Source organism: Octodon degus, unplaced genomic scaffold, assembly GCF_000260255.1.
Source record: "Octodon degus isolate 3935 unplaced genomic scaffold, OctDeg1.0 scaffold00052, whole genome shotgun sequence".
In the NCBI taxonomy this organism is placed as follows: domain Eukaryota; kingdom Metazoa; phylum Chordata; class Mammalia; order Rodentia; family Octodontidae; genus Octodon; species Octodon degus.
The window spans coordinates 5,817,141-5,840,212 of NW_004524628.1; the positions used below are offsets into that span (position 1 = coordinate 5,817,141).

Genomic DNA, 23,072 nt, shown 5'->3' on the forward strand with positions numbered 1-23,072 from the left:
GCAGTCTTCACACTAACAGACGAGCTGGGGCAGGACCGCTGGAGGCCTACACTCTCAGCACGCCATTCCCAAATGGTTTTGTGCCATGCCAGGCCTGGCGAGAGGGAGGACTCCAGGCTTCTTGCTCTCATTGTGGAGAGCTCTTGGGACCAAGAACTGGGAGAATGCACAGGGGTGGAAAAATTTTTGATTTTTTCTTTAGTACTGATGATTGTCTTGCACGTGATAGGCAAGTGTTCTACCACTGAGCTACATCTCAGCCCTGGGATTTTTTTCCTTTTTTTTTTTTGAGACAGGGTCTTGCTGTATAGTTCAGGCTTCCTCTGAACTACTATATAATGGAGGCAGGCCTTGAACTGTGACAATCTTCCTGCCTCAGCCTCCCAAGTGCTGGGATTACGGATGTGAACCACCATGCCTAGCTCTGAGATTTTTTTTTGTTGTTCTTTTTTTTTTTTGGTCTTTTTGAGACAGCATCTTGCTCTGCAGTTCAGGCTGGCCTTGACTTCACTTTGTAGCCCAGGCTGGCTCCAAACTCCTAACAATCTTCCTGTCTCAGCCTCCCAAGTGCTGGGATTACAAGAATGCACAGACACACCTGGCCTGAGATTTTCTTAAATAAATGTTTGCTGTATGCCCTTGTGAGATTTCCCAAAGACTTAAACTTTAAAAATAAGACAATTTTTACCAATTATGGTTGTTTTATTGAGTCAGTGGATTTCCTCATGTCGCCATTCCAAGTGTTTCCTGATTACCCTTAAATGCCTGTCTTAAATACAAGCCATGAGGACCCGTTAAGTAAGGCAATATGTTCACAACCTGAAATAGCTTTCTGCTGCACCAGTTGACGCAACAGCAACCTGCAGCATCCAGAATAAGTGGTTCTCTAATAGCTATTTAAATAAATTCCACAAGTGAAGTGCTTATAGTTCCTGTTCACTTACAAGTGCAGTGTGCCACACCAGTAAATGTTCCCAGACCTGTGATGGAAACAGCACTGGGTAAGCCTCAGTCCTGGAATAGTTGGCTGGATTTTCTATTTCTAGCTCAGTAGATTAAAAACGCAACTGTGAATGGTATAAAGATGTAAGAATCACACTGTGATAAAAACCAATCTCAATGACAGAGAAGCTAGACCCTCCCCAGGTGATTTCAGAATTCAGAAGTGTTCAACTTGAACCTGACGGCCACACAGAAAACGGTAAGGATGCCTTTCAGGGTGGCGGGGCTATATAAAAATCCAGGATATGAACATCAGATGATCAATGGTATGTTAAAATCATAGAATTTTAGAAACACATGAAGTCTGAAGTAAACAGAAACATAATTTACGAAGTATTGAAAGTGAGCCCTAGTCCTCATCAGAGTCTGAGTCATACTTCTTTCCTCGGATGGTTTTCTTTTCCAGCTTTGTGAAGTTTGTCCCAAATTTCTTCTGGCTCTGAAATGGTGGCTCCATTAAATTTCCACTAAAAAGAAAAATATGAGAAGCATTTACTATTTTTGGTATCCTAAGTTGTAAAGAAAAATTATCTTCCTTCCTATAACAAAGAACACATAATATATAGAAATTTTTCTTTAAAATGCCTGATAGGGGCTGGGGAGACAGCTCAGTGGAATAAGTGCTTGCCTGGAAAGTGCAAGGTCCTGAGTTTGATCCCTGGTAAAAAAAAAAAAAAAAAAAAAAGCCTCTAATCAAGATAGAAATACAGGGGCTGGTGTGATGGCTCAGTAGTCTAAAGTACCTACTTAGAACAAGCTTAGCAAAGCACAGGGACCGTGGTTCAATCCCCCAGCACCACATGCCAGCCAGCCCCGCCCCCTGGTGGGCAGAGCTGGCCACACACACACACACATTAAAAAAAAAAAAAAAAAAAAAAAAGATAAAAATATATACCACACCCAGTCTCAATTGCTGTTCCAGCGCACCCTGGGGGCGGGGCTGGCACAACAGGCCTGGGGATCGAACTGGAAGTATATTAATAAACATGTTAATCAGCTTATTTTGAACGTTTCATGTTTTACATCAGTGTTTTTTCTTTTACCACTTATAAGCTATGACAACACAATCTCTCACCAAGGAGCACAGAAAGAAGTTACGTGTTTTGTAGTTGGTTCTGATCATGCTGAACCTGTCAGGTGTGCTTCTGTTGGTACCAAGGATTAAACTCAGGACCTTGCACTTGCCAGGCAGGAACTTACGCTGCTGAGCCCCATTGTGCTTATTTTTTGAAACTCACTATACACTTCAGGCTGGTCTTGAATCCACTTTGTAACCCAGGCTGGCCTTGAACTTGCAGCAGTCCTCCTGCCTGAGCCTCCCAAGTGCACCCAGCTTGGTTATGCAGATCAGCAGGTTTCATTTTGGCCCATTCATACATGCACACAACAAACTTTGATCCTTTTCACCCAATCCCTTCCTATTTAATATTTTTAACACTTAGGATTTCTACTGACACTAGTAAAACCTGGAATTCATTATCATTAACCTGGAGTTGGCATGAAAACATTTTTTATTATTTTCAAAAAAATTCATTTCAATGACACTGGAGAAATAAGCCAAATGAGATTCTTGGCACTGAGATCTTGATTTTGAACTACCATTTGCTGCTGAAGGGCAGTGTGGTTCCTTGGTGAAACAGCTAGTTCTAGGAGACTACAAGGTTAGCTTCTGTAAAACAGTTTGTTTGGACCAGAAAAGAAGGGCTCAAAGGGTTATAGGAATGCTTTACCAGGAGAGCCACTAAGAAAGGGCTCTCACTACCAGGTGTGCAGCAGTCTGACTTCAGAATGCCAACATCTGTAACACGCTGAATAAAATGAACAGCCCATAATGGCACCACTAAACAGAAGTGTCACTAAACCTAGAAGAGGGAAAACATCAGTCTTAAAAGCAAGACTGAAACAAAGCAGCAGGTGTGGGGCCTGGAGGGAGGGACGATACTACGGATCCAAAGGACTTTAATGAGAGGATAGTAACGTCTGAAGATGCGTACATGACATAGTGATTTCTACTCTAAGCATTTCCCGTGGCTCCCTGTCAAGAAGAGACGCGAAGCGGATAGAAAGCGGGACCAAAAGATGACTTTTCTACTATCAGGGAGGCAATGTGGCTAGAAAGCTAACTGAACCACTTGACCTGTTACTTTTCAGCCAGAGGCAGACACAGGAGGATTGCTAACTCCAGCTCAGCCTAGGCAGTGGAGCAAGACACAATGAAAATGTAGCTCAGGGCAGAGACCTTGGGTTTGATCCCTAGTCCTAGAAAAACAAAACAGGAAAAGAACAGGCATGGAACACAAGGTAGTACAGGTGAACATTTTTGATTTTTTTTGCTTTTGGAGACAGAGTCTTGCTACATACTTCAGGCTGACTCTGAACTCACTACATACCTGGCCTTAAACTTGTGATAATCATCCTGCCTCAATCTCCCAAGTGCTGGGATTATAAAACAGACATGACTGAGAAATGGAAGTTGAATTTCAGATCGTTTTCCAACCGAGACTACCCTCCACAGTACGGAAAACCTTTTGTGTTTATCAGATTCTACATGTGAGACCTAATATTTTAAAATAAATAACTTTAGGGATTGGGGTATAGCTCAGTGCTTGCCGGGTATGTCAAGTTCCTGGCTTAGATTTCTAGCACCACAAAACAAAGAAAATGTAACCTGTAGTGCACTTTTGATTTCATGCAAGAGAATCACTGAAGTCAGCATTAAACTGCAGAAGTGGGCTGGGGGTAGCTCGGGGCAGAGCTCATACTGTACAGTGTGTGCAGTCCTGGGTTAGAGCCCCAACATGGTGGCAGGGAGTTGGGAAGAACCTGCTCTAAGTGTCATTTGGGGTTACCAGTTGATACAGAATTAATTTCAGTAACACCTTCTAAGTTGAAGATATTTTATAGTCAGGTATACTCCAAGACTCAGCTTCCTCTGTAAATTTAGTCTTGCAAGGGGCTAGGGAGATGGCTCAGTGAAATAAGCACTTCTCTAGCAAGTGCAAGGGCCTGAGTTAACCCCGGGTTCCGCCAAAAAACAAAACAAAATAAAACAAAGCAAGTATTAGGGCCAGGGAGATAGTTCAGTAGAATAGGCACTTGCCTGGCAAGCGCAAGGTCCTGAGTTCAATCCCCGGTACTGCAAAAACAAATAAGCAAACAAAAAATCTAATCTTGCTACAGGAGCACACTAATTTATTCCTCAAGGCATAATGTTCTTCCTTAGAAGCTATCTCAGGGCTGGTGAGATGGCTCAGTGGTCTAAAGCACCTATATGGAACAAGCTTGGCAAAGCACAAGGACCACAGTTCGATCCCCCAGCACCACATGCCAGCCAGCCTCGCCCCCTGGTGGGCTGAGCTGGACACACACACACACACACACACACACAATAAATAAATAAATAAATGTTTAAAAAAAAAAAAAAAAAGAATAGACATCAACTTTAAAAAAAAAAAAAAGAAGCTATCTCAGCCACAACCCTTAACTTCATGAATCTTAAGATAAAAAATCAAGTAGAGGAGACTATAAATGAACGTGTTCTCCGGCTGCAGGTCACCTGTAGTTGAGGATGTCAGCACAGCCCAGTCTCCACTCCAGAGCTTCTGTGGTGAAGTCGTCTGTGTTGCCCAGGTCAGTGAACCCGACAACGTAATCTTGTGTTTTGCCGTCCTTCACGAGCGCCAGCGTGGGGATGACCTTGATGCGCAGTCTCTCGCACAGGAAGGGAGCTTTTTCCACATTCAGCTTCAAAAACTTGGTCTCAAGATGTTTCTTGGATAGTATCACCAGATGTCTGTCTAAGATTTTACATCTGTAGGTGACAGCACAGACAAGTCAAAAAAACAAAGCAACAGGTTTCTTTAAAAAGAATCTTTTTTTTTTTTTGCGACAGGATTTCACAATGTCGTTTAGGCTGGTCTCAAACTCATGGCGATCATCCTGCCTCAGCATCCTACGTGCTGCAATTACAAGTGTGCACCACCACATCTGACTTAAAAATAAGTATCACTGGGCATCTGATTTTTTTTTAAAACTTTTAAAAAAATTATCTATTTATTTATTGTGTGCGTGTGTGTGTGTGTGTGTGCATGTGTGTGTGTGGCCAGCTCAGCCCACCAGGGGGCGGGGCTGGCTGGCATGTGGTGCTGGGGGATTGAACCACAGTCCCTGTGCTTCAAAGCTTGTTCTAAGTAGGTGCTTTAGACCACAGAGCCATCTCACCAGCCCTGGGCATCTGATTTTATAGTTTTTTGCTTAATCTCAAAACTGGCAGACAACTTGTGCTTGTATCAGCTGGCTTCATTTCTAGATCATAAATAACGTGAGAGGCTTAAAGACTCCAGCACTCTGGAAAGTCACATTTGGCCTAATAATAGTTATTAAAGCAAAATACCAAAATATTAAATACAGGTTTGATGTCACAAAGCAATTGCCAAGCTGTCAGTCTCATGGTTAAGAGTGAAAGGTGAAGGCTCTGAGTCTCTTTTTTGAGACAGGGTCTTGCTATGCAGTTCAGGCTGCCTTGAGCTCTTGGGCCAGAGAGAGCTCAGCAGTGTAAGTGCTTGCCTGGCAAGCACAAGGTCCCAAGTTCGATCCCCAGTAACACAAATAAATAAGAAAATTTAAGAGTCTTAAGTACATATTTCTAAGATGTTCTCAGAGTTACCAAGAAATTAATTCAGGCAACTTATATGGGAACATGATTGACTTTCTATAATAGTCACTTATTTGGGGCCAGGGAGGCAGCTCAGCAGCGTAAGTGCCTGCCTGGCAAGCGCAAATCATTTAATTGTTTGCATGTTGCTGGCCTTAAGCTACAGTTGTTTGATATGCTGACCAGAACATTCAAAAGCCCAACAGGGAGCCATGACACAGCCTAGGAAGCTGTTCCTCTTGGTTTTCTTCACTGCAGAAGAGTTTATCCAGCGTGTCACCAGGCAGCATGCTTGTCCATGTCTTCACTGTCCTCAGCACTGCTTGGGCAGGTGTCACTTCAACCAGGTGACTCTTATTGGTACGAGACACTTGGTGTGTTGGTTTGTTTTGTATCAACTATTCTTCAAATACATTTTATTTAGAACTCCGTATTTGCCTTTGATATTTATTTCTAATGAAATCTAACATAAGTTTTGGTTGTTTCGTTTACTAATTCATGTCTGTTTCTCTTATGAAAAGCATTCTCCAATTCTGTGCTACGATCTATAAAAGCTCTGATCATAGGTACATTAGACACAACCTTTATACTTCTCCAGAACTCAGCGGTACCCCCTCACAACACAAAATGGACCTGGGATACCGACACTGGTCAAGAAGCAAATAACAAACTCTGCAAAGGGAGAGATGTCAGCATATCTGCAAAGGGGAGGAGAGTCTGCTACGAAATGGCACGATGAAAAGAGCTCAGTCCTTACTGTCAACTATTTATAATACAGAAATGACAGAACCTGAAAGAAGAAATGAGCCTAAAAAACTTGTAGTAGTGCTCAAGGATTATAAAAATTCTATGGGTGGTGTTGATAGAGTTGACCAACATCTAACAAGCTGTCCTGTAATCAAAAGGCGGGGGAAAATATTATTATAAAATATTTATGTACCTTCTGGACCAAGTAATATGGAACTTGTTATTTATTCAAAATGAGAGTGCTGCAGAAAGTCCTTTATTATCTATCTAGCTATTGATTTATTTAGTCTTTTTGAGACTGAGTCTCACTGTGCAGTTCAGGCTGGCCTTGAACTCACTTTGTAGCCCAGGCTCGTTTCGTACTCACAATGCACAGCCTCTGGAGTGTGTGCACCACCAAGCCCAGCTCAGGCACAATTTACATTAGACCTAATGTCTCAGTGAAATAAGTGAAAAATATGGGATAACCTCATCAGTTAAGATATCCTCTAAGTTTAGTGGATAGACAGTCTATTGAATTTATACCTGACCGCGGAAGAAAAGGAAAGGCCAACACAATAGTGGAAAGTGTGGCGTTCAAAGAAAGACAAGGGGCTTGCCATTAGGTCAGTGGTTTAAGTGCCTGCTGAAACAAAGCAGTGAGGCTCAGGATGCTGTGGTTTATCCCCAGATCCTCAAGCCAAACCAGACCTGCCCTGAGGCGACCAAAAAAAAAAAAAAAAAATCCCTCAAAGAAAGACAATATACAAAAGCAATTTGGAAATATAAAATTCTCATTTTTATATTTCCTGTTATATTATAAAAATTAACCAAAAATATGCAATTGTTGGTCATCCTGTATTTAAATAACTAGACGGGTAGTGGTTAAATGCCTCTAAGAAAACCAGTGTACCTCTATGTAAACATTTCATCGTGTTTTAAGAGAACAGCGGGAACCTAAGTTACCTGAACGTGGTGTCTCTGTAGAAATGGCAAACCACCTTCTTACTCTCCTTTACTTCTTGAAAAAAGTCTCTCTCACTAGGGATTTCTCTGTATTCCCCATGTCCTTTTGAAAGCCATTCCTAATTTGGACAGAAGTACAAGATTATAGGTGTGATGTAATTCACTCAGCCCTACTTGATAAGTGTCACAATTATATTATTTTGTAATCAAGTCAATTTTGTCTGGCAGAGAACCTCTATTTCTTTTATCAGCTTACTTTCCTGTTTCTTTTTTCTTCTCTTTTTTTGGCTGAGACAGGGTCTCACTATGTAGTTTAGGCTGGCCTTGAACTCACTATGTAGCTCAGGGTAGCCTCAAACTCATGGTGATCTTCGTGCCTCAGCCTCCTGAGTGCTGGCATTACAGGTGTGCGCCATGACACCCGGCTTTTGGGTGTGTTTGTGTGCTCTCAAACTAAAATCAGAAGCATTAGATTTAAGTTATTACGAAGCTTTTTCTTCTTTTTGTGGCGCTGGGGACTGAGCCTTAGGCCTAAGGTCACAAGGCGGGTGAAGCCCTCACCAATGAGCTGTGCCTCAGCCCCACAAAGCTTTTAAAAATAATGTTCCCTCCTCAGCAAAAACCAAACTATGAGAAACCAGTCAGTCTCTGGGACAGAAAGACATGACTGCAGCTGAGAGGTTGGGGGCTCTGTGCGCTTCTGAGAACTGAGCCACGCCACGCCACCCGGGGCTGTGTTCTGAGAAGAGAAAGCAGCCTGCTCACACAGGGTCTGGGATCAGAGAAGAGCTCCAACTGTCCAACTCTCCTACCCAGTACGGGAACCCCATAGCAGCCAGGCCTGCCGCACCTGCTAGACTTTCTCTATCGTCCCTGCAGCAGGAAGCTTAACACTTCAGTGGGATGCTTAGTCTGCTTTTATTTTTTGCTGGCTTAGCCCACCCTGAGGGTGGAGCTGGAGGGGCATGTGGTGCCAGGGATCGAACCGTGGCCCCCTGTACCTGCCTAAGCGTGCCTGAACAGGTGCTTTAGACCACTAAGCTATCTCACCAGCCCCTCAGTCTGATTTTGAGGCAGCCGGTTTTAACAAAAAGGAGCCTGGAACTCCCAGGCAGAAGGCACAGTACCTAGTCCATAATGACACGACAAAATACCTAGCTATCTCACTTTGTTGTTGTGAAAATGAACACGCAATCTACACAGGGATGCCTGGAAATGCCTGGCCAGGGCTTAAAAAGCATCTGTACCCATACTGGGTCACTTTTAGAGAGGTCATCTGACACAGTGCTGCACTATATTCCCGCTTCCTGTGGAGACCACAGCTTGGACTAAGATCCAAGCTTTAATCTCTTTCACATGTCAGCCCTTCACATACCACATCTTCTTCCCTAATGTCTCTCTCTCCTCCCTCCCCCGGACAAATTTCAATAGCGCTGGGGACTGATCTTGGGCTGTGCACGTGCCAAGCCCACACTCTACCTCTGAGCTATATTCTAGGCTTCCTTGACAAATTTTTAACAATGATGGAAATTCTGAATTCAGAAAACTCTAGAACTGAGGACCCAAATGAGACTAGCACCGCACACGTCTGTATAAGTTGGTAGGAGCACACTGGTACAGCAATTTCGGAAAGCAAGACAGAGAGAAGTTACTTGTTTCTGCTGTTGCGCTTTCTTCAGGGCCTCAAGTCGCTTCTCTTTGAGCCGTTCCAATTCATCTTCATCCATCTGATCCAGCTTCTGAATTTCAGAATCCAGATGTTCTTCCACTAGTTTGGTAGTCTGCAGCAGCTGGTTCTCCAAGACTTTTGAAAACATGTCGACAGATGCATCAGCCTCCATTCTTCTAAGTGGTGCAGTTCAACTTTCGTGCTGGGGAGAAGGTGTACAAAATTTAAACCAACAAGAAGCAAATTTTTTTCTCTAGTTATGTGTATGCCACAGAACACTCTGCCAATAGCCAAGCCTTGATTCGTGCTGATGAATTTTGGGAAATTCTTTTTTGTTTTTCCTACTTGGAATCGAGCTCATGACCTTGCGCTTGCCAGGCAGCTACTGTGCTGCTGAGCTATATCCCCAGCAAGCATCTTTATTTAAATGTTTTAATTTTCAGTAGGTTAGAATCACAGCAAACGTCCAGAAAATTTACACCTCATGTTTTAGTCATAACTAATGGGAGGGGAACCCGAGTTGGCAATAACATATTCACAGTAACGTAACGTGCTCATGATGGGGCCCTAATTTGTAACTTACTACTGAGCGGCTCTGAACCACCATGCTCTCTGCACGGCTGTCCCATCAGGTGGCACGGACAGCCCTGTCAGGTGGTCTAAGCTGCCCAATGGGGCACACGCATGTAGTACCACCGATGATTCAAGCGGGTGGGAATGTTAAGACTAATAGAAACACTTTAAAAAAATGAAAATCTAATTGATGACTAAAATGTAATTAGCGACAGCAAACATTAGGTACATGTGATTCAGTTCATACTAAAGCTGAAGCAAATCTTTAAGGCCACCACCAGATCACAGAAATGAGCTATAGCTGTACCTAGTGCCATGCGCTGGTAAGCAGTGCTTTCACCAAAAGAAAAAAGAAGCAGAACGGAAATGACTTTACAGCAGGAGGGTGTTTGTAACTACTGGGCTCTCCACATAAATACATGTCACAATTTGACTGACCACTGTGTTGAGCGAGATACCTTTCTTGTGGTCCCTGCCATGGAGTTTGTCTACTCCTACTGTATAGCCTAATAAAATCCACAAGGTTCCAAAAATAAATACTGGTTTCAGTGTACTAGTAATAGCCAGCATTCTTAACTTTGATGTAAAACTTCAAATGCCTTTTGAAAAACAATTTCTTTGGAGACAGGTAATTTTTTTTTGAGACAGGGTCTCACTATGTAGCCCAGGCTGGCCTTGAACTCCCAGCAATCCTGCCTCAGCCTCCCAAGTGCTGGGGTTACAGGTGTGCACCACCATGCCCGGCTGGAGACAGGGTTTGGTGGGCTTTGAACTCACTGTGATCCTCTTACCTCAGCCTCCTGAGTGCTGAGATGACAGGTGAGTGCCACCACACCTGGCTTATTTTTTGAAATACTATATATCATTCTTTTGTGCAATCTAAGTTTTAAAACAGACCTCAGATTACACAAAGATCTCTCAATTATACATTCTTAATAATATTCAGTATTTGCTACTGGCCACAGAAGCAATTTTATGTGTATCCCTGGGTTATTGCCACAGAAATGATTTATAATTTGCCAACTAAAGCATGTAGCTGCTGCATCTCAATACACTATCGATAGTTTTACAAATACTACCTACCAAAGCACCTTAAAAGCCTGAATGAACTAGCAGTGCTCAGAACACATGTGCTCTAAATTCAATATTTAATTTGAATGAACATAGAAGGAGTAATCAAAGGATATGATGAGTATTTAAAATTTGAAAAGCAAATTTATTACAGCAAAAGACACACTGCCAAGAATGAGGGGATAACTACTTAAAACAAGGAGGAAGCCCTGGTGGTGGTGCATGCCTGTCATCCCAGCACTGGGGAGGCCAAGGTAGGAGGGTTGCCGTGAGTTCAAGACCAGCCTGGGCTACATAGCAACACCCTCTCACCGGGGAAAAAAAAAGTTAAGTCTTTTACCATACTATTTTAAAATTTATATATTCACCATATTTTATGATGACCCTGCATTGATCAAGCGTTTATGGTCATTTCTGTCAAATAAAAATATAACTGTGTCTCCACCTACCTTTATTCGTTGGAGATCTGGCACTATCTTACTTCTGATTTTTTCTTCCCTAAGTCAAAATGGCCAGGCCAGGCCAGGCCAGGCCGAAAGGGATCCGAGCACTCCCCAGACCCTCAGGAAGGAGGACTTCCAGAGCTGCTTCAGAAAACGGCAAGAACAATGGGGGAGGTATGTTTGAAGTGAAGGGGCGGATTCTGAGGGGGATTCACCGCGATGTGTCTTTCACTATAACACATTTAAAAAAATTCAAACATTTATGTATTTTTAACTCACTAATGTATTTAAACATTTGTGTACTTTTAAATTTCGTTTCTGTTCAAATCATTAAGTGCAAAAGTATGGATTTAAAAAAGCAAACTAGCCGGGTGTGGTGGCACAGCCCCATAATTCCAGCCCCATAATTCCCATAATCCCACTCGGGAGGCTGAGGCAGGAAATGTGAATTCGAGACCAGCCTGGGCGAAAAGGTGAGCGCCAGGCCATTCTCAACTGAGTAACCCAAACTCTGTCTCAAAAAAAAAAAAAAAAAAAAACCAAAAAAAAAAAAATTTTTTTTTTGAAAAACAAAGCTATACGCTCATCATTAATACTATGCAATTGAAAAGCAGCTCTATTTTAAAAATAGCAGATTTCCATATTCCTCACCTCCCAAGGAAAACGTCAGGACTGTGGCCGCTGGGTGGGAATAGCGAAGAAGGTCGGAATCTGCTCTCCCAGCGCTGCGGATGCTTATCCTTCAAGGTCTGCAGGATGAGCCCGGAATTTAATTGCGCGAACTGGGAACAGAAGCATGAACTGTTCACTCAGAAAGGGCTAAGGAGATGGTGTCGTGGTCCCCATAACTCTTCGCTCTTCAAGCCACAGTCAGATTATTTTTTACAGCTCAAATGCAAGGATGGAAAGAGACACCACCGTCCGTCCTCAAATTTCCTGACCATTTTCTGGATTCACCCACAAATACTCGTACCGACAACCAGGGCCTCGCCCTTAACTGCCCCCGGGGGATCTTCCAACACCACCCTCGCCTCCCCGGAGCCCCCGGGACAGATGAGGGCAGTTCCGGGGGCCCCCGGGCTTCAGGGCGCTCTGCAGCGCATGCGCGGCAGCCCCAGCCGCAGCGCGGACAGCGGCGTCCGGGCCGCACCCTTCCCCCGACCGGGCCCGACGTCGCGCGGCTACAGGCCCGTCAGTACGGGGGCCTCGGCGGCCTCAGCTGCTGCCGTCCCTGCCTCACCTGAACTCTCCGCAATGCCTGAGCGACGAAGGAGCGGCAGCGCCAGAAAACTGTCTTCAGGATCGCAGCGGCTGCCGGCGACTGCTAACCGGCCCTCACTCCCGCCTCCTTATTGGCTACAGTTTCCTTGCGACACGACGTGCGACGCGAGAGGAAACTGTGGGCGTGCGCCGAGCGTGGCTGCGCGTGCGCGGCTCGCCGGGCTTCGGGAACCAGAAGTTTCAGATCTTTTGTTTCCCTCCGGGTAAATCCGTCCAGCGGGAAAAGGAACAAGTTATCCTGGGAGTTGTAGTTTGTTTCTGTCTGGGCTGGACGACTTCTACCAAAGTCATCAAGTTGAGTTTTGCTAGGCGCCGGCCATTAGTCATAATGTTACATCAGAAACGCGTCAGCAAGGATAGTGCTCAGGGGTAACACCTGAACTTCGTTAACGTGAATGGAACATTTCCCCTTTTCTAAATTTGAGGTATAATTTATGCAGCACAATGAAGTTTTAAGTCATTGACTCCCAATACACAGACTTCCTTCGTTTGACGACCTGTTTAACAACTGTTCGGATTGAAGACCCGTGGGTTTTTATTTTTTGTACGGTTCTGTACATCTTGTTGATAGAGCCTCAATGTCTTTTTTGTACAGCACAACTTGATGTACAGTAGTTTGTTTGTTTGGTATCTTTTTGAGACGGGGTCTCACTATGCAGGTCAGCCTGGCCTCGAGCTCATTTTGTAGCCCAGGCTGATCTCGAGCTCAAAATGTTTCTCCTGCCTCAGCCTCCCGAGTGCTGGCATTACAGGTGGGCGCCTCCACACCCAGCTAGTAGTGTAATTCTTGCTGATTGTAATGTACAGTACTGTAGTTTTTAATGTGCTATTATACATTATAGTATTGTGTGTAAGAGACATGCAAATAAAAGTAAAGTCATCGAGTTGTTTTGTTTGACAATTTTTTTGTTCTAAATACTGTATTGTGGGCTGGTGAGATGGCTCAGTGGCCTAAAGCACCTACTTAGAACAAGCTTAGCAAACCACAGGGACCGCGGTTCAATCCCCCAGCACCACATGCCAGCCAGCCCCGCCCCCTGGTGGGCTGAGCTGGCCACACACACACACACACACACACACACACACAAATAAATAAATAAATAAAATTTAAAAAAAATACTGTATTGTAACATCCGTACTATATCCAGTTACTCTTGTAGGGACCGGCTCATTTGGTCACAGGAATGAGTCTTGCACATTGAACGAGGAATGCTCACCTATCTATAAGGCTCCAACCGAACCTCACTCACACAGCTCCCAGCCTGCTTGCCACCAGCAGCACTGCTGTCTGCAGGGAATTCAGCTCAGCACTGGAGGCTGTTATTCGCAAGCACAAGATGTTGTGAAGGAGACTGGACAAGACGTTTTGCAGGTCCTGGAGACATCTGGAGACTTGAGAACGTACCTCAGACACTTGACTCTGGCCACTAAGGTACAAGACTGCCAGAGAACTTTTGACCACAGATATTTATTTGGATCTTCCCTCCTAATGTCCCCTGACATCCCCGTCCCCATACCAGGGACACACATCTCTTTGCTTACAGCACACGGTCTTATTGTGCACTTGGCCTGCCTGCTCCTGGCCATGCTACATTTACACAAAACTGGTGGTCTCTGCTGGTTCCCTTGTCCTCATATGTTATATATGTTATGGCATCTAGATCATTTTCTCCATCCCTGTAGCTTCTTCCTGGCTTCCCCAACATGAGAATTTTAAGAACTCGCTCTTGCTTTGAGTGTGAAGATCAAACCCTATACTAGGGAATGAATGGAGATGGCCTTGTTGTGTGTTTCCTTCATGACTGTACATAGTTTATAATCTACGGACATCTCTGAGAGCTTCAATTTTGTGCTGGCTTCATCTTCTCGAACCTCAGATCATCCACCACGGACGGGTTCATAGTGTTACTGAACTTGATGCGGCTGAGACTAAAAATGCCTGCGGGAAGTAAGTCTTCTGCCTGTTTGCAGCCGAATACCAATCCCTGAAGCCTGCGATCCTCGCGGAAAAGTTGTTTCATTGTCTACCTCTGCGTTCTAGAACCTGGAAATAGAAACGACACGGGTGTCGGTGTGCTGCGGACGCTTGCGGCCAGGGGGCGCGCGCGCTCCTGCCGGGCCAGAGTGTGTACTGGAGACGCTCTTCTCTAAGAGCAGCTCTCTATGCGCCGCGTCCTGCGTCCCCACGCCGAGGCGGCCGGGCGATGCGCGTGCGCACTGAGGGTTCACACCATATGTGCCCTGTCCCAGTGCGCGGGTCTGTGGAGAGCCGGGTGCGAGAGGTGGCAGCGCGGAGGGACCGAGCTGAGCGGAGTCCGAAGTCGGCTGGGAGACGGTGGCTCTGGGAGAGACCGAGTAGGGAGGCTAGAGGTCGCGAGCGCCGCTGACAAGCCATGGGGAAGAAACAGAAAAACAAGAGCGAAGACAGGTAGGCAGTGACTGCGTCCGTACGGTGGCGGCCGCCGCGACTCTGGACCTCGGGTCCCGCAGGCGCGGGGAAGGACCCGGGCCGAGGCTCGCGGCGACCCTCGCGGGCGCCGGGCCTGGGCCCAGAGTGGGTTGCCGTCCAGGACCCCAGGGCCTCGCGGGGGGTGCCGCGGGCCTGGCGGCGGGCGAGTGGAGCCAGCGGGCTCGGTCCCCGGCATCCCCGCCTTGGGTCCGCGAGAGGGTCCCGGCCTCGGACCCGCGCGAGGACTGGCGAGGGCGGCCTTCCGGGCGGGGGCGCGTCGCCCCGCGGGGCCCGGGTGGGTGGGAGTGGGAGTTGGGGCACTCCTGGTGGCCGCGGGTCCGCGGAGTTCTTTTGTACCTGCGAGGACTCGGGGAGAACAGGGAGTTGTGTTCTGCGGATCGCTTAGGATCGTTGGGGTTCCAGGGAGGTGTGTAGCAGCGCGCTCCCTCTCACTTAGTCCACTTTGAACACACTCTTCACGTTGCCGAAGCGCTGATTGTCCGGACTCCATGCGTTTTGCGTTTCGCTCTCCTCCTTCCGGCCTGTCTTTTGGTCATTTCTTGGCTCGCTAGCACCTCCCCTGAGAAGGGAGGAGGTGAAACGACCAGCCGGGCTCGCTGCCTGTGAACCACTTGAAAGGCTAGTGGGGCGACTGTCACGGAGTACGTGGGTTACCGGAGATTTGGGGAATACTTGTGTGTCATGTTCCTTTGAGTTCTTTTACCTTCTTCTGGGAAAGTTTATTTCTTGGGGGTGAACAAACATCAGTTCCATTTCCACCTTTGTGCACTGTCTGCCAAACTTAGTTTAATCGAGGAGTGAGGTAAGTTTAAAATAAAACGAATCCTGTGCTTTTTCACCTTCTTAACTCAAAACGTAAATGGTCTTCAAATTCAATAATACGATTAAGTTGGAATTCTAGATTGTTTCCTCACTTAGCACTTAACTGATGAGTGGAATTAAAAGGCCACAAAAGTTCTTGTATTTCCGTTTTTAGTCTGTCGGAGGAAATTAGTTTGGAGAATGGAAATTACAAATCATGCCAGATGCATAAGGAGAATAAAATTTTCAGTGGTTTAGTGAAACAAAAACTTGTGTACCTTTGACAGACAGGAGTTTCGATGTTTATATTTTCCTTCCCTGAGAACAACTGTCAACCATATGGAAAAAATAAGAGAAAGGAGCACAGTATAATAAAGCCTCATTTATCATTTACCCTTCTTCAACTGTTAGTAGCACGTGACAACTCTGTTTCACCCACCTGTTGAATTTTCTAAAGCAAATCTCTGGCCTTTCATCTATAAATTAATCCACCAGGTGAAACTGAAGGCTAAGCAGTTGGCAGCACACAGCACCACCAAAGCTTAAAAGACAAATACAAAGTTATCCATGAGCCTAGTTAATAGTAATTTCTTACTATTCAGTGTCCAGTTTTTTAATTTTCCTGATTGTCTTATTTTAAAAAATGGTAAAAAAAAAAAATGGTTTTTCAGTTCATTTGCTTGGTTGCAGATTATGCAAGTTTAGATGAAAAACACATTATTATTGTTTCCAGTTTTTACTTTCCAGGCCTTGTGGTGGAAAAGAAATATTGGGGGTGGTGAGATTTATTCTTGTGTGGGTATTTTTAGTGAAAAACGATTGACTTATTGATTCATAAAAGATTTTCATGCGTCATGTAAAGTTTAAATTGCAGACATTAGAGCCTGTTGTGAAGTGATTGATTTGTAGTGTGGGAAAAAAATGAGAGTAAACTTCCCTTCCCTTCAGCTAATCTAGCTCATTTTGAAGGAAAGTAGGGGCAATGTAATTGTAAAATGCGTTTATTTTCTTCCATTCCAGTGGGAAGTTATATGTGTTTTGTTGTTTCACGGGCTCCTTTACTTGAGAGCCTTCCACAGAACTGAGCAGTTTTGAGGCTTTGCAGAGGACCCCTTGGAGCAGAACTGCTTGGCTTTTTCACTGTGGTGACATTACACAGTGGAGAAAGGGTGGCTTCACAGCTTTGTGAATATAAATGAATTAGGATATGAATGTTTTTAAAAAGGACAGAAATGCAGGCTGGGAAGAAGGTCTGGGAGGAGAAAGTCCCAATTTAGGATTAGTATTTTTTGTGTAAAATAAGTTATATATAGTTGTACCTTCTTGTGTGAAGAAAATTAGTTCAACTCTTTGTAGTCATTGCAGATCTGAGAGATGCCAACTCCTCTCTATTGTTTAAGGGGCTCCACCTGGTTGTCACCCTGCCTCCCTGTCTAACCAGTCTGTTTCTGGCCAGGTGAAGCTGGGTGAGAAATGAGCAGCTATTTATTGTTGATTAAGATAAGGAAGCATGGAGCCAATTTCCAGTTTTTGGAAAGAACATAAAATATTTGACCTTTTGCTTTGGAGACTGGATCTTAACTCTGTTGCCCAAGCTGGCTTAGAACTCCTGGGTTCCAGCATCCTCCAGCTCAGCCCCGGAGGAGCTGGGATGACAGGTGCTCTGCCTGACTCAACTTTTTTTTTTTTTTTTTTTTTTTTTTTTTTTTTTTTTTTTTTTTTTTAACTGTATTTAGTACAGGGTCTTTGGGTCTCACTACACAGATCAAACTCATAGTGATTCTCCTCTTTTCAGCCTCCCAAATGCTGGGATTTAGCCACCACAACCAGTCTCAATCATTGTCTCGGTGCACCCCAGAGTCAGGGCTGGCACTGCTTGTGGTGCAGGGCTCGAACCCCAGCCACTGTGCTCTGCCTAAGCAGATGCTTTAGTCCCCTGAGCTATCTGGCCAGCTTCAACTTGACGTTCTTAATTCTGTGCTTAATACTTATTTGAAGTTTTTAGTCATTCAATGTTTTCATTAAGTTTATTTATATAATTTTATGTGTCTAGTAAACATTTTGTTGTATCAGATATTTACAGACAGTTTTTGATGTGTAGAGCTTTGTTTACAGGCCAAAGTCTAGAATTCCAGCTTGAGTAACACTGAGAATGAGATTTTCAGTAGGGTTTTCACCAACTTTTCTTTTCTTTTCTTTTTGAGACCGAATCTGTCTACCCAAGGCAGGCCTTGAACTGAAGTGATCCTCTTGCCTCAGCCTCCTGAGTGCTGGGATTATAGGCATTAGCCACCATGTCTGTCTCTCTTACCTTTTTTGAAGACCGGGGAAACTTAAAAAAAAAAAAAAAAAAAAAGAAAAAGAAAAAAGACTGGGGAAACTTGATGAAACAAAGGATAAAAATCGTTTTACGTGGATGAAACAAAATACAAAGCATAGTTCCATTTGTCCCTATAACCTTCTCAGTATTCAGTTTGTATAATGTGACTTTATGGAATCTTCCTCTAGTGATGTCTGTTTCCACAGTGCAGTGGATGATCTCTCCCTGATGTGTGCAGAGCAAAAAAGATATGCATTCTGTGGCTTTGCTGTCAGTCACCAGCTCTTCATCTGAGTCTTTTTAAAGACATATGTAAAGGTGATACTATTATTATATGTGGTAGGTAGTTTCAGGGTGTAAGGAGTCTGGAATATAACCTTGTATAGTGAGATGACTGTGACCACCCCCTGCCAAATTTCCTCCTCAAGCCTACTGCCAAATACAGGTGGAGGGAAGATAATTGTTGCATTTGTTCTCAGTTGTCTGGAGGTGAAGGTGTCATTTGTAGCTGGGTGGCCTCTGGGGTTCAGTATCTGGGGTCCTCAGCAGGAGGTTGATGTTGCTGTGGTGCTTGTGGTGTCCCAGTGATTCCATTATTTCCTTTCAGTTGCACACCGTGGTTCTATCATTGCCAACAAATTCCTGTTGTAGAGTTTGAGCTGTCTCTGAGACTGCTGCTGAACCTTTAAGTTAGTGGTGGTGAATTTATGTTGTGTGTGTGTTTTTTTTTTTAAGATACTAATGTATGAGTTGTTTTTCTAAAACCCAAACCTCTATGTGCAGGTTTAATTGCAGGGTTGGCACTTTGCAATAAATGGCTTTTGGGTTGCTGTTTGGCACTAGGTCTCTAAAAGGTTTGCCATCACTGCTTCAGGTGATTACTTTAGTGTTAGACCTTCATTCTAGTTAGTAGCAGAATCCCTGTGATGGAAAAATCTTGGGATCACTTAAGGAACCTGTTCCACAAAGATTTGTGACTATAGCAGGCACTACAAAGCTGCTTAGGGTGGAAACAATCCAAGTTGAACATATAGGCTTACCATCCCTAGTTTGAGAAATATAAAATCTGAAATACTCCAAAATCTGAAACGTTTTGAACACTAAAATGTCACAAATAAAGCTCACCTGGGTCACAGTCAAAACACAGGTGCCAGCCAGACCCGGTGAGACATGCCTATAATTCCAGTTTGTGTGGCAGGCTGAAGCCTGATGATCACAGATTTAAGGTCACTGGACAATTTAGTGAGACCCAACCTTAAAAAAGGGCTGGGGACAGAGTGGGGGCTCCAGGGAGATAGCTCAGCCGTCTAAGTGCCTGCCTGGCAAGTGCAAAGACCTGGGTTCAATCCATGGTACCTACCACATGCTGTGTGGGCCCCATAACTTTGCTTGTGCCATGCAGACCCAAAAAACCAGGCTTGGTGGCACACGCCTGTAATCTCAGCACTGGGGAGGCTGAGACAGGAGGATCACTAGGAGTCTGACTTGTGTAGTGAGACCCTGTATCCAGTAAATAAATAAAAGGAAAAAAAGCTTCATGCTTTATGTATAATGAAACAATTTTGTATTTAAACTTGGGGTACATTACCAAGATTTCTTATCATGTATGTACAAATATTTTGGAATTAGAAAAATCTGAAATCTAAAACACTTCTGGTCCCAAGTGTTTTGGGTAAGGGATACTCAGGCTGTAGTTCAAATTGTCTAGGGTCATCAAAGGAATCATTTTTCATTTCCAGATATCTCAGTTCATATTTAAAAACTCCTATGTCCTACGTTAGATTACAAAGTATAAGTTGATGATAGTTGTTTTTATTTACTTTGTTCTAGCGTGGGCACTTAAGAACTTGATAGCCATGCATGGGTGGCACAGGCTTGTAAGCCTAGCAGGAGGCTGAAGCAGGATGATCATTGTGAGTTCACTGGATTAAAAGAAGTTCTCAAAATAGTTTTTAAAAATAAAATAATAGAGCTGAGTTTGGTGGTACATGACTATAATTCCAGCTCTTGGAAGACTGAGGCAGGAGGATCACTGCGAGTTCAAGACCATAATGAGCCCACTCTAAACTACATAGTGAGACCCTAGCTCAGAAAACCAAACAGACAAAAACCACACATACAAAAATACATTACATGATAATATACGTAATAGTAGATCTTATTTTCAAGTTTCATGAGAAGAGTAACATTGTTAAACATTTTTACAAACTTCTTTATCTTATTTAGTAGAAGATAGTCTCACTTTAGCTTTTGCATTTTATCTGTTGCATTTTCACACATCATGTAGTGTTAAACTTCACTGTATGGTAGTGAGAAAATGAGAGTGAAAGATTCATAACCTTGTGGTATTGTTTGAAAATAAACATTTTACCAAGCTATTTGAACATCATTAATACTTGCTTTAAAAGGACACTTGACAGTTACTTAAGGACAGTTTAAGACAGCTGTAGACATATTAATGCTTTTAGTGTTTTAGCCACTTGCAATTTTCCTTAATGTAGTTGAATTTACCAAGTTCTACTGAAAACATCTTGGGATTGATTTTACTTGGAAGTCCATTAGGTTCATTATTTGGAACATTTGACATCTTCAGGGTGTGAATCCTTGCATGAAATGCATTGGATGTAAGCATGTTGTACCAGCCATTGTTCTGGGTGCTGTAAGTATAGTGATAAACAATAAAATAGTATAAGCTTCTCTTATTTAGTTAAAATTATAGATTAGAATAGTTTTATTTTCTTCTTTTGAATCTTTAGCTATTTCTTCATTGGCTTTTCCTGAGATAGCAAGGTTTTGGTTGCTAATAATATAATAATTTTCCTTTGTGATAGTGTAGCTTTTCAAAATAGTTACCTATGACTGACCAACTTAACAAACCCATTATTATTGAAAGTATTTGCCTAAAGGAGGCGGGATGAATTTTGAGTGGATTACTAGTTTGTGGTAATGTGTCAAAAATAAATAGAACAATGTGTCTGCAGAGTTGAGAATGTTTTATTTGGTGACACACAGTGGCTTCTTTTCCTTCCCTTCCTAATTTATGTCTTGTAGCAAACATGTACCATTAACAAGTTACAGTACAAGATACACAGAGAAGTAGTTCATGAAGCAGTATTTATTGAAATTACAGTGCACTGCCTGCTCCAGCAGTGACCACAACTTGTACATAATTTCATTAGTGATAATATTAAATGAAGAATGAGTGCTAAACTTGTTTGATAATCTGGGAGGGATATTTAGTGTGCTTACTGATGTAAGAAGTTCTTTTACCTCAAAATATAGACTTTCCAAAGATAAATTAATATCTAACTTCTTCACTGATGAAGTAACTATTAAAAATTATTAAGGGCTTGGAAAAAGTTGGAAAATAGCCATTGTGTATTGATCAGTAAGGGCCAAAATTTCTTTACAAGTTCCTTTTTCCCTTAACCTTAATTAAATAACCACTTATCTTGTCTGTCTAAAATGCAGGCAATAATCACTTGGTGTTTCATCCTTTCTGTTCTCATACGTGGACATGAAACATCAGCTGTATTTTTTCTTGAGTAATCCCTCTTAACCAGGTGACAATCATTTTTTAGAATCATGGATTTCAAACCTTTCTTGGTTATAAAAATCTCCCATGGGCTGGTAATGTAGTTCAGTGGTGCCCTTGCCCAGTGTGTGTAAATCATGTGTTTGATCCTCAGTACCAATAAAAACAATAATGAAAAACACTCCACAAACTCCTATACTGCAATATAAAATACTCATTTAATTTATTTTTTTTATTTCTGAAGCTTCATATAAGCCAGGAACTTTGGATAACAGTTCCTGCATGATTATTCTTTTTAACTTAACTAAATGTAAGTCATTAAGTTTCCAGTATTGAACTGATGAAGCTATATGTGACTGACAGTGCTAAAGAGAAATTTTTCTAAGTCTGGGATTACATGTCTTCAGTAAGATTCCATTATGTGAGTAAAACACATTTTATCATAAGCTCATGGACATTGAACTATTAACACTTTTTGACTGCTATGAATAATACTGCTGTAAACATTCTTTTTTTTTTCTCCCCATAATTTTATTGAGAAACAAATAACAATGAGACAGTTTCAAATCAAATTGGTAGGACAGTTTCAATAATTAACACATTGCATACTCTCTTCCTAATGGTTATTTACTGTACAAGATGCAGACATGATATCCTATTTACAAACACTATTACAACAAATCCCTCTATTCATTAAGAGAATATAACTGTATATCTATCCTAACTATTTTGAATACACAGATACAAAATGGACATTCATCTCTCTATCCCCTTTTTTAATTCCGTCATTTGAATATTATAGGTGTGTTAACTCAGCAAAATATTCCAAAATTGTCCAGTAGTCCATAATAGTGTTGGGTCTTCCGCTTGACTGGCAGTGTCAGAAATTGTTGACCTGAGTACCCTACAGCTCAACATAACAGCATGGCTTTACTTCTTATACTTCATTTTTATGCTTTTCTGTTGAATGGTTAAGACCAAGATAAAGCAAGACCTATGTAACAAGAATTGTAGCTTTTGGATCTGATAAGGTCAGTCAAATCCCCTCAGGATTTATCCTGAGACCCTGTACCTCAGATTGTAGATCCTTTGTCAGTGTCAGCCATGTGGATGAGTCATGGCCATTGCTTGACCAGTTTGCTCTCTGTGAAATCCTGAGAGAATGTTTTCTCTCCATGTGACTCTCCTTAGGCACACTCTACATCATCACTCACTTTCCTCTTTGGCCCCATAACCTCCTTGATCAGAAAATTTGCGACATTACTGAGTTACATGTCATTACAGTACAAGTTCTCATATGTCCTGAGTCTTAATTGACCTTGGAAGGCTAGGGCCAAAATGTTGGCTTTTCTTGCGGCCCTCCTTTTTCTCTAATTTTTGATCTGCAAATTTAAGTTGTTAACCCTCCAGAAGAGAAGCGTATTGTTATTACCATACAGCCTAGGCTGTTAAGCTTAACCTCACTATCTGTCTACATATCAAACATCTTAGGCATAACATGGAACGGGTATTTTTCATCAAGCATTGATATGTTAAACTTTAAGTCCCTACAGAATATGAT

General features: G+C 42.9%; 2 protein-coding genes across 3 annotated transcripts in view; one reads left to right on the forward strand and one right to left on the reverse strand.

The window, feature by feature from the left end:
* Positions 1-612: 612 nt before the first annotated feature.
* Txndc9 (thioredoxin domain containing 9) lies at positions 613-12,512 on the reverse strand. Of its 2 annotated transcripts, XM_023717510.1 has the most exons (6): positions 12,345-12,512; positions 11,756-11,886; positions 9,001-9,219; positions 7,349-7,467; positions 4,559-4,813; positions 613-1,469 (listed from the first exon to the last, which is right to left on the reverse strand). In XM_023717510.1, the coding sequence occupies exons 3-6, from the start codon at positions 9,187-9,189 to the stop codon at positions 1,352-1,354; spliced, it is 681 nt and encodes a 226-aa protein (XP_023573278.1). In that variant the 5' UTR covers positions 9,190-9,219; positions 11,756-11,886; positions 12,345-12,512; the 3' UTR covers positions 613-1,351. The 2 variants fall into 2 exon arrangements, with proteins under 2 accessions (XP_023573278.1, XP_004633249.1); XM_004633192.2 differs by lacking the exon at positions 11,756-11,886 and having other exon boundaries at positions 614-1,469; positions 12,345-12,510.
* A 2,070-nt stretch (positions 12,513-14,582) lies between these two features.
* Positions 14,583-23,072, forward strand: part of Eif5b (eukaryotic translation initiation factor 5B) — a 97,496-nt gene continuing 89,006 nt past the window's right edge. Inside the window, exon 1 of the mRNA XM_023717408.1 lies at positions 14,583-14,813. Coding sequence (XP_023573176.1) covers positions 14,779-14,813 — 35 coding nt within the window. The 5' untranslated portion in view covers positions 14,583-14,778. The remainder of the gene's footprint in view (positions 14,814-23,072) is intronic.

What these genes read in the sequence shown, in the direction of transcription:
- Txndc9 (XM_023717510.1), bottom strand. Translation starts at nt 9,189, where the DNA reads ATGGAGGCTGATGCATCTGTCGACATGTTTTCAAAAGTCTTGGAGAAC. An exon ending in AAGCGCAACAGCAGAAACAA is followed by an intron (nt 7,468 to 9,000) that starts GTAACTTCTCTC and finishes TGTCCAAATTAG; the next exon opens with GAATGGCTTTCAAAAGGACA. An exon ending in TACAGAGACACCACGTTCAG is followed by an intron (nt 4,814 to 7,348) that starts GTAACTTAGGTT and finishes TGTCACCTACAG; the next exon opens with ATGTAAAATCTTAGACAGAC.